The following is an 11,989-nucleotide window of genomic DNA, read 5'->3' on the forward strand; positions in this document are numbered from 1 at the left end:
ATTAACCTGGAGGACAAATGAAATAAGCTATACAGAAAAGAACAGATACTGTATAGTATGATGTATGATTCCACTCACATGAGGCATCTAGAATCATCATTTCACACAAGCAGGGACTATAATGTTGATTGTCAGCAGCTAGAAGGCAAGGGAAACAGGGAATTCTCACTCAGTGTATAAAGTTTTCATTATGCAAAATAAATAAACTCTAGAGATCTGGCATATAAGGTAGTGGTGGTGGTGGTTTAGTCGCTAAGTCGTGTCCAACTCTTGCAACCCCATGGACTGTAGCCTGCCAGGTTCCTCTGTCCATGGAATTTCCAGGCAGGAATACTGTAGTGGATTGCCATTTCCTTCTCCAGGGATATAACATAGTAAATAAAGTTGATAATATGGTATGAGATAGTCAGAGGTAATCACAATTCGAGAACTGCTGAACTCAAAGACAATTTTTGTAGGTATCAACAGTAACCACAATTTGTCGTCAAATGAAGTCAATCCTTAGCCAAAATGAATGACTTAATTATCTCCCTGGATCTGGAGTAAGGACATTTCTGTCTGTCTGGGGACTATTTATTTGGGGTTAAATTTTGTGTTCCTTTTCCCCTCCTTGTTGGCTAGCCCGGCATACCCATGGAAAGAGGAAACCAAACAGGAGTCAGAAACTTTCTCCTCCTAGGATTCACAGAGGACCCAGACCTGCAGCCTCTCCTCTTCGGGCTGTTTCTGTCCATGTACCTGGTCACATTCACTGGGAACCTGCTCATCATCCTGGCCGTCATCTCAGACTCCCACCTCCACACCCCCATGTACTTCTTCCTCTCCAACCTGTCCTTTGCAGACATCGGTTTCACCTCCACCACCATCCCAAAGATGCTGTGGAACATCCAGAAACAGAGTCAAGTTATCACCTATGCAGGCTGCCTCAGCCAGATATTTTTTTTCATTGTGTTTGGATGCCTGGACAATTTACTCCTGGCCGTGATGGCCTATGACCGCTTTGTGGCCATCTGTCACCCCCTGTACTACATGGTCATCATGAACCCCCGGCTCTGTGGGCTGCTGGCTCTGGGGTCCTGGAGCCTCAGTGTCACAGGCTCCCTGCCTGAGACCTTGACTATCTTGAGGCTGTCTTTCTGCAGAAGCAGGAGGATCCCACATTCTTTTTGTGATCTTCCTGAAGTCCTGAAGCTTGCCTGTTCTGACACCCTCATCAATAACACAGTGGTGTATTTTGTGACTATTATACTAGCTGTTTTTCCTCTCTCTGGGATCCTCTTTTCTTACTCTAAGATTTTCTCCTCCATCCTGAGAATTTCATCAGCCAGGAGCAAATACAAAGCTTTTTCCACCTGTGGGTCTCACCTCTCAGTGGTCTCCTTGTTCTATAGCACAGGCCTAGGGGTCTACCTCAGTTCTGCAGTCACTTCATCCTCTAGGACAAGTCTGGTGGCCTCGGTGATGTATACCATGGTCACCCCCATGCTGAATCCCTTTATCTACAGTCTGAGGAACAGGGACATGAAGGGGGCCCTTGTGCGGCTCATTAGCAGGGCACCATCTCTCATTCACAGGGCCTTCAGAGGACTCTCATAAGTAACTGGGCGATTCATGTTGATGTATGGCAAAACCAATACAATATTATAAAGTAATTAGCCTCCAATTAAAATAAATAAATTTATATAAAAGAAATTTTAATGGAATTTAAAGCATGCTTCCAAAAAAAAAGTAACTGGGCATATAATATTGAGTACCAGACATCCTGGCTTCCTTCATTTAATGTTTTTATCTTTCCTAATACTCATGTTTTCAAGAAAAACTTTCCTTGGGTCTTCACAGCCCTCTCTATTTTCCTTCATGCTATATCTTTGGTTCCCTTTTTCAGTTTGTAACCATATGAATTTTAACTTCATATGAATTGAACCTGATATTTTCTGTTACACTTAGTGATGATTTAAATTTCTTAAAAAATAAATTGAGTCTCATGTTTTTAATATATATCCTCAAAGTGATGGGATGTAGGCCTATTATGGAAATGTTGCCCTGCAAACTCATTTACAGAGATGTTTTCTGAGGTTGTATGAATTAAATGAACTGGAAGAAGTGCCCTTTTTTTCTGAATAACTTTCAGTCACACCAAACTTAATGATATTTATTTCATTCCTGATACGTGAATTCTGGAGCTGAATAGTTCAGAGCTAGCTGTCAAGTACTCAGGATCCTTCTGCTTTTCTGCTCTATCTCTAGATTGACCGTGGGTCTTCTACCCTTATGATCACAAAATGGCTTCTACACTTCCAGCAGTTGCAACTGCATCCAGGAAGGTGGAATAGAGAAGTATAATATAGAAGGTAGCCCTTATCATTGACCACTTTAGTGTATTCTGTCTGGCTTCAAACTTTCATATCTGCATCCGTTACCTAAGAAATTTCTCTAGTCTGCTCTGCCCATGTTTAGAGAATTAATGTCTCAGGAATCACTCCTTAACCAAAGACCAACAAGAATTGGTGTATAAATCACTTGCCCATTGAGTGAAATAAGTCTGCAGCATACATATTTTACTGGCTCCCATCTTTCTCAGCAGAAGTCCCAGTTGATCATGGTGGTAATTGGCTGGATAAACACACCTTTCATGGTTGTTTCCTCTTGCCTGACTCATGATTCTTTTTCCTGAGACCAATAAAATCTTTGTCTTAACTAGACTGAGCTACATTTCCTGAAACACACAGTGACTTGACTGGCAACACCACAAAAGATATGCCTACTTGGAACCTGTGAATGTGACCTTTTTGGAAAAAGCATCTTTGCCAATTTATTTAAGGTTTTAAAATGAGATAATTATGGATTGCTTGGGTGTGCCCTAAATCCAATGTCAGTTGTCCTTAGAAGACACAGGAGAGGGAGTTCCTGCTGGTCCAGTAGTTAAGAATCCACCTTGCAATGCAGGGGACTTGGGTTTGATCCCTGGCTGGAGAACTACGATTCCACAAGCCTTGGAGCAATGAAGGCCTGAGCCACAACTACTGAGTCTGTGGGCCACAGCTAGAGAGACCCCATGCCACAAGAAAGATCCTACAAGCCACAACTAAGACCTGACACAGCTAAATAAATAAAAATAAACTTTAAAAATGTTTTATCAAAAAATAAAGATACAGGAGAGGAGACAAAACAAACAAGAGAAAGTTCCAGACATAAAGGCAGAAATTAGAGTGACGTGGACACAAGGCAAGGAGCTCTTGGAACCACCAGAAGCTGTTAGAGGCAAGAATGGATTCTCTCCTAAAGGAGGGGTCTGCAAGCCCCAGACCATGGATCCGTACCAGCCCATGGCCTGTTAGGAACTGAGCCACCCAGCAGGAGGTGAGCTGCAGGCCAGCAAGTGAAGCTTCATCTGTATTTACAGATGCTCCCCACTGCTTGCATTGCCACCTGAGTTCCACCTCCTGCTCAACAAACTCAACAAAAATAATGTGCTTGAAGCATCCTGAAATCCCAGGTCTAGGAAAAGTTGTCTTCCACAAAACCAGTCCCTTGTGCCAAAAATGTTGGTGTACATGCTAGGTTGATTCAGTCACATCCAGCCCTCTTTGCAATCCTATGGACCATAGCCCATCAGGCTCCTCTGTTCCTGCTGATATCTTGATTTGGGGTTTTTGGTCTCCAGAACTGTAAGAAAATAATTTCTGTTCCTATAAGGAACCTGTGTGTATGTATTCAGTTGCTTCAGTCATGTCCGATTCTTTGCAACCCCAAGGATGTTAGCCCACCAGGCTCCTCTGTCCATGAAATTCTCCAGGCAGGAATACTGGAGTGGGTTGCCATGCCCTCCTCCAGGGCATCTTCCCAACCCAGGAACTGAACCAGAGTCTCCTGCATGGCAGGCAGATTGTTCACCACTAGGCCACAGGGGAAGCCCTATAAGGCACCCACATTGTGGTAATGTGTAACAGCAGCCTTAGGGAACTAACACAGATTGTAAGAAAGATTCTTAGTGTACTCGGAGAAATCAGCTGTCATTTGTGGACATACACACACACACATACACACACACACTGCTGATGGCCTGATGATTTGCTCACTAGCATGAAGCTGCAGGGGCTTTCCAGTGGTAAAGAACCTGCTTGCCAATGCAGGAGACAGAAGAGACATAGGTTTGATCCCTGGGTCAGGAAGATTCTCCCAGAAGAAGGGACGGCAACCCACTCCAGTGTTCTTACCTGGGAAACCGCATGGACTGAGGAGCCTGGCAGGCTACAGTCCATGGGGTCACAGAGTTGTACATGGCTGAAGCAACTTAGCACACACTCACATGAAGCTGCAGGTGGACCTACAACTGTTCTACATCCCCAGAGAACCTCTTTGAGTCTCTCCGCCTCTTGGGCCAAGTATGTCCATTTATCTCCTTGACTAAGGGCTCTGGGTTCTGCAGGATCCCTCATCACTGAGGTCAGAAGCAACACAGGTGAACACAGGCTTTATTCCATCCCCATGAGTTTCCATCTCTTGCTTGTGGCTTCCAGCCTGCCTTTGATAACTCCCCAGTCCATCTTCTCATCTCAGGATAAACCCAGAAAGCAGGTTGCATATTTTACAATACATAACTTCAGAGGTCATAGATAAATTTGTCTCATTCTGGCTGGCATGAAGGATTGAAAGAATGAAAAGATTATCTAATCCAATCCAAAATTCCCCCCACACACAAAAAAATGATTTATATTTCCAATGTGGGGGAGGGGTAGGGAGTTTGGAATGGACATGTACACACTGCTATATTTAAAATAGATAACCAACAAAGACCTACTGGGTTGGGAAGATCCCCTGGAGAAGAGAATGGCAACCCACTGAAATATTCTTGCCTGGAGAATTCCATGGAGAGAGGAGCCTGGCAAGCTGCACACCAGAGGGTCACAAAGAGTCAGACATGACTGAGCAACTAGCATTATATATATATGAATATATATATATATATATATATATATATATATGTATGTGTGTGCATGTTCAGTCACTCAGCCATATATAAATTCAAAAACCTGTACCTGAATTTAACATAAATTCAAGTTCCTGTACCTGAAGTAAACACAGAACCAGTGTTTTGTCACTGAAAGTGTGACCCTCACACTCAGACCTGCATCAACACACAGCCCAGTAGCTTGCTAGAAATGCAGGGTCCCAGGGCCCACTGAGGACCTATTCAATCAGAATTTGCACTTGAATTAGAATTCCTGCTGGCTTGTTGGCACAAGGAGGAAAGAGAAGTGCCCTTGTAAAGGGTTTATCTCCGGTACTACAGCAACTCACTCCGGTATTCTTGCCTGGAGAATCCCACGGACAGAGGAGCCTGGCACGTTACAGTCCATGGGGTCGCAAAGAGTCAGAAATGATTGTGTGACTGAACACACAGGAGGCATAAAGTTCTTCCAGTAAAAGTAGAACTTATGTCCATGTATCTTATTAATCGTTTGAGTAGAGAATTAGTGTATTAGTGATGTAGGAATATAGAATATAGTCAGGGCATTTCTTTCTAACGTTTCGGTGGAATATATTTGACCACATTTCATATTGATTAGAAACATACATACTGGGCTTCCCTGGGAGCTCAGAGGTAAAGTCTCTGCCTTCCAGTGTCGGAGACATGGGTTGGATCCCTGGTCCAGGAAGATCTCCCTTGCCTTGGCGCAACTGAGCTTGTGCACCACAACTACTGAGCCTGTGCTCTAGAGCCCAGAACAACAAATATGGAGGTCCTCACACCCTAGATCATGTTCTGCAATAAGAGAGGCCACCTCAAAGAGAAGCCCATGCACCGCAAACAAGAGTAAACCCTCCTCACTGCAACTAGAGAAAAACTCACTGAGCAACAACAACCTAGCACCACCAAAAAGATAAATAAATATGCACACCAAAGAATGCTTGTAAATACATCATAGCAATAGTATTTGTCGGAGATATACACTTCACAGCATCTTCTGTGAAAAAAAATTCACATGTAAAGAGGGGTGTGCTAATGAGCTTGTTGTTGTTTAGTTGCTAGGTTGTGTCCTACTCTTTGTGACTGTAGCCCGTCAGTCCATGGGATTTCCCAGGTAAGAATACTAGAGTGGGTTGCCATTTTCTCCTCCAAGGGATCTTACAGACACTGGGATTGAACCAGTGTCTCCTGCATTGGCAGGCAGCTTCTGTACCACTGAGCTTCCGGGGAAGTGCTAATGAGCTTACCTTGCAATTGCTTCATTATCTCTGAGGCTGAATGTGTGTGTAGATGTGTTAGCCATTTATTTTCTCTATCTTAAATTATGTGCTTGAGTCCTTTGCTTTTCTTTTTCTTTTTTCTTCTTTTTTTTTTTAGTTTTTTATTTTTTAAATTTTAAAATCTTTAATTCTTACATGCATTCCCAAACATGAACCCCCCCTCCCACCTCCCTCCCCATAACATCTCTCTGGGTCATCCCCATGCACCAGCCCCAAGCATGCTGTATCCTGCGTCAGACATAGACTGGCGATTCAATTCTTACATGATAGTATACATGTTAGAATGCCATTTCCCAAATCATCCCACCCTCTCCCTCTCCCTCTGAGTCCAAAAGTCCGTTATACACATCTGTGTCTTCTTTCCTGTCTTGCATACAGGGTCGTCATTGCCATCTTCCTAAATTCCATATATATGTGTTAGTATACTGTATTGGTGTTTTTCTTTCTGGCTTACTTCACTCTGTATAATCAGCTCCAGTTTCATCCATCTCATCAGAACTGATTCAAATGAATTCTTTTTTACGGCTGAGTAATACTCCATTGTGTATATGTACCACAGCTTTCTTATCCATTCATCTGCGGGATGGACATCTAGGTTGTTTCCATGTCCTGGCTATTATAAACAGTGCTGCGATGAACATTGGGGTACATGTGTCTCTTTCAATTCTGGTTTCCTCGGTGTGTATGCCCAGCAGTGGGATTGCTGGGTCATAAGGTAGTTCTATTTGCAATTTTTTAAGGAATCTCCATACTGTTCTCCATAGTGGCAGTACTAGTTTGCATTCCCACCAACAGTGTAGGAGGGTTCCCTTTTCTCCACACCCTCTCCAGCATTTATTGCTTGCAGATTTTTGGATCGCAGACATTCTGACTGGTGTGAAGTGGTACCTCATTGTGGTTTTGATTTGCATTTCTCTGATAATGAGTGATGTTGAGCATCTTTTCATGTGTTTGTTAGCCATCCGTATGTCTTCTTTGGAGAAATGTCTATTTAGTTCTTTGGCCCATTTTTGGATTGGGTCGTTTATTTTTCTGGAATTGAGGTACATAAGTTGCTTGTATATTTTTGAGATTAGTTGTTTGTCAGTTGCTTCATTTGCTATTATTTTCTCCCATTCCGAAGGCTGTCTTTTCACCTTGCTTATATTTTCCTTTGTTGTGCAGAAACTTTTAATTTTAATTAGATCCCATTTGTTTATTTTTGCTTTTATTTCCAGAATTGTGGGAGGTGGATCATAGAGGATCCTGCTGTGATTTATGTCGGAGAGTGTTTTGTCTATGTTCTCCTCTAGGAGTTTTATAGTTTCTGATCTTACATTTAGATCTTTAATCCATTTTGAGTTTATTTTTGTGTGCGGTATTAGAAAGTGATCTAGTTTCATTCTTTTACAAGTGGTTGACCAGTTTTCCCAGCACCACTTGTTAAAGAGATTGTCTTTACTCCATTGTATATTCTTGCCTCCTTTGTCAAAGATAAGGTGTCCATATGTGTGTGGATTTATCTCTGGGCTTTCTATTTTGTTCCATTGATCTATATGTCTGTCTTTGTGCCAGTACCATACTGTCTTGATGACTGTGGCTTTGTAGTAGAGCCTGAAGTCAGGCAAGTTGATTCCTCCAGTTCCATTCTTCTTTCTCAAGATTGCTTTGGCTATTCGAGGTTTTTTGTATTTCCATACAAATCTTGAAATTATTTGTTCTAGTTCTGTGAAAAATGTTGCTGGTAGCTTGATAGGGATTGCATTGAATTTGTAAATTGCTTTGGGTAGTATACTCATTTTCACTATATTGATTCTTCCGATCCATGAACATGGTATATTTCTCCATCTATTAGTGTCCTCTTTGATTTCTTTCATCAGTGTTTTATAGTTTTCTATATATAGGTCTTTAGTTTCTTTAGGTAGATATATTCCTAAGTATTTTATTCTTTTCATTGCAATGGTGAATGGAATTGTTTCCTTAATTTCTTTTTCTACTTTCTCATTATTAGTGTATAGGAATGCAAGGGATTTCTGTGTGTTGATTTTATATCCTGCAACTTTACTATATTCATTGATTAGCTCTAGTAATTTTCTGGTGGAGTCTTTAGGGTTTTCCATACAGAATAGGATTCCTATCTTTGAGTGCAATATTTCAAACAAAGAACCGGAGATGTTTTTTAGTTGTTAAGATGTTTCGTTTTTAAATCATATCCAACTCTTGGCAACCCCTTGGACTGTAGAACACCAGGCTGCTCTGTCCATGAGATTTCCCAAGCAAGAATATTTGAGTGAGTTGCCATTTCCTCCTCCAGGGTATCTTCCCAGACCAGGGATTAGACCCATGTTTCCTGTATTTGCAGGTGGATTCTTTACGACTGCACCACCAGTACAGTCTTTGTTCCTACCTTTTGTCCCATTTTCCTTTTTTCCCCGTTTTCCTTCTTACTCAATAATTTCTCATAGACCTGCCTTAAATCACAAGTCTAATGATGAATTCATTAGTTTTATGGCCGTACAACAGGTCATGGTGTGCCTGTACTACTGACACCTTCATGGTCTTTCATATCCTTTATCATTAAGTTGCTATTATACCAAAGCTACACAATACATAAGATAGTGAAGTTCAAACTCTGATTCTAACCATGGATGGTTTCATCCCCCAGGGATTCTTGTCTGTCACACATACAAGGCTCTGTAGGTCAAGGACGCTCTATATATCCTTCAATGCACAGGAGAGACGCCACCACAAAAATTATCTGGCTCAGAATGTCAATGGTGCCAACACTGGAGGACTCTGAGTTAAAGCCTATCTGTATTTTGAAGGTTTATAGCTATCTTCATCCAAGGTCAGGGGCGGCAGCCGAGAGGAGCTACCCCATGCATGAGGCCAGGGGCTGCAGCTGAGAGGAGCAACCCCACATCCAAGGAGCAGCGGCCGCGCGGGTGCAGGAGGGCCGAGAGGAGCTACTTCACATTCAAGGTCAGGAGGGGCAGCAGTGAGGAGATACCCTTCATCCAAGGTAAGGAGCAGCGTCTGCACTTTCCTGGAGCAGCTGTGAAGAGATACTCCATGTCCAAGGTAAGAGAAACCCAAGTAAGATGGTAGGTGTTGCAAGGGGCCATCAGAGGGCAGACACACTGAAACTATAATCACAGAAAACTAGTCAATCTAATCACATGTACCACAGTCTTGTCTAACTCAATGAAACTAGACCATGCCATGTGGGGCCACCAAAGATGGGCAGGTCATGGTGGAGAGGTCTGACAGAAAGTGGTCCATTGGAGAAGAGAATGGCAAACCACTTCAGTATTCTTGCCTTGAGAACCCCATGAACAGTATGAAAAGGCAAAATGATAGGACACTGAAAGAGGAACTCCCCAGGTGAGTAGGTGCCCAATATGCTACTGGAGATCAGTGGAGAGATAACTCCAGAAAAAATGAAGAGATGGAGCCAAAGCAAAACAATATCCAGTTGTGGATGTGACTGGTGATAGAAGCAAGGTCCGATGCTGTAAAGAGCAATATTGCATAGGAATGTGGAATGTTAGGTCCATGAATCAAGGCAAATTGGAAGTGGTCAAATAGGAGATGGCAAGAGTGAATGTCGAAGGACTGATGCTAAAGCTGAAGCTCCCGTACTTTGGCCACCTCATGCGAAGAGTTGACTCATTGGAAAAGACCCTGATGCTGGGAGGGATTGGGGGCAGGAGGACAAAGGGACAACAGAGGATGAGATGCCTGGATGGCATCACCAACTCGATGGACGTGAGTCTGATTGAACTCCGTGAGATGGTGATGGACAGGGAGGCCTGGCCTGCTGTGATTCATGGGGTCGCAAAAAGTAGGACACGTCTGAGCGACTGATCTGATCATATGATTCAGCTATTCAACTCCTGAGTATTTACTCCCAAACATGAAAGCACTAATTTTTAAAGATGCATGCACCCTTAAATTGATCACAACAGTATTTAAAATACCCAAGATATGGGGGAAAATATATGTAAATGTGTGTGTGTGTGTGTGTATACGCATATACACAATGGAATACTACTCTGAATGAAAAAGATGAAACCTTTCATTTGCAACAACATGGATAAAATTTGAGGGTGTTTTGCTAAGTAAAATAAAACAAATAGAGGAAGACAAATACCCTTTGATTTCACTCATATGTGGAACAGAATGAACAAACAAAGCTAGTAAATGAGCACTCCAAAGCAAACAAGATCTGACAGGTAGGGTGAATTGCGTAAAGGGGATAGACTTCATCATGAAGAATAGAAACTAAAGTTTTGCTTGTGAGTGCTCTGTCCCATGTACAGAAGTAAAAAAAAAAAAAAAGGAGTTTGTATACATGAAGCTTATATGATATTATCTCAACAAATGATATATCAATAAAAATAAATGAAAACAAAAACCCAAAGACACATATATATTGGTGTTTTCTAAGATCATTCATCCTTTGAAAATGGAAGAAAAATAAAACATTACTGAATTAAAATTACACCTGTGTTGGACAGGTTTGTTGAGATGGCCCTAAGTGAAGATTTCTCTGTACCCATGTCTTTTGAAATATGACGCTGTAGCACCTTGCATTAGGAGGAGGTGTCTCTTTCTCCACCTTTGTATCTGGGCTAGACTTAGGATTTTTATTTGCTTGAGTCCATAGAATTTGGTGAAAATAATGGTGTGCCTTGAGAGGACTTAGTGCATTTCTGCTGAATTCTCAAATAACTCTGCCTCAGAAACATAAATAAATCCAGCTGGGCTAAACCAAGTTCAAGAAGAGCTATGAAACAGAGCTTCACAGTCCAAGCCAAGAACATGACAAATCAGCCTATAGCTAGCTGGGGGCTTCCCTCATAGCTCAGTCGGTAAAGAACCTTCCTGCAATTCAGGAGACCTGGGTAGGTCTTGAAAAGGAAATGGCAACCCACTCCAGTATTCTCACTTGGAAAATCCCATGGACAGAGGAGCCTGGCAGGCTATAGTGCATGGGATCACAAGAATCGGACATGACTTAGGGACTAAACCACCACCATAGCTAGCTGATTCCCCAGTGTATTAGAATGCTCAGCCAAGATCAACAGAGCCTCCTCGGCTGACTTTCAGGTAAATAAATACACAGGAGGATCCCAGCAGAGATCAGCACAATTCCAAACCATCCATTTTAATAAACCAATGCCACATCACTTGCTTTTAAGATAGAGTGTTATGTAGCAATGGCATACTGATACAACAATCAAAAGAAACAGAAATTAAGGCAATTATAATAATTTCTCAGGGCTTCCCAGGTGGCTCAGTGGTAAAGAATCTGCCTGCAAATGCAGGAGGCACAGGAGACGCAGGTTCAATCCCTAGGTCAGGAAGATCCCTTAGAGGAGGAAATGGCAATCCACTCTAGTATTCTTTCCTGGAGAGTCACATGGACAGAGGAGCATGGTTTGTTACAGTCCAAAGGGTCACAAGGAGTTGGACATAACTTAGCAACTGAGCTTCTTGCCATTTCTTAAATTTGAGAGAGTGGAAAATCGAGAAAAACTAATGGATATGATAGGATCACTAAGCCTAATCATGTGAGTTACATAAATTGCAATGAAGGAGGCAAAGTCAAAATATGAGAATTCCAAGAAATAGAGGAGCAAATTCTCTTCCACAATCTGATCAAAGTTTCTGATCAGAGATTTATAATTTCTGACTCTGAGGCTTTGAAACTTTAAATTATGTTCCCTTCTTTAGCCCACAACCATTGGCCTTT

The 11,989-nt window shown here is 42.1% G+C and overlaps 1 protein-coding gene across 1 annotated transcript; it reads left to right on the plus strand.

The window, feature by feature from the left end:
• Positions 634 to 1,596, plus strand: LOC102184898 (olfactory receptor 7C2-like). The gene has a single exon (XM_005701489.2). It carries the CDS (start codon positions 634 to 636, stop codon positions 1,594 to 1,596), a length of 963 nt encoding a protein of 320 aa, XP_005701546.1.

Source organism: Capra hircus, chromosome 7 (assembly GCF_001704415.2).
Source record: "Capra hircus breed San Clemente chromosome 7, ASM170441v1, whole genome shotgun sequence".
Classification (NCBI taxonomy): domain Eukaryota; kingdom Metazoa; phylum Chordata; class Mammalia; order Artiodactyla; family Bovidae; genus Capra; species Capra hircus.

What these genes read in the sequence shown, in the direction of transcription:
- LOC102184898 (XM_005701489.2), top strand. Translation starts at nt 634, where the DNA reads ATGGAAAGAGGAAACCAAACAGGAGTCAGAAACTTTCTCCTCCTAGGA.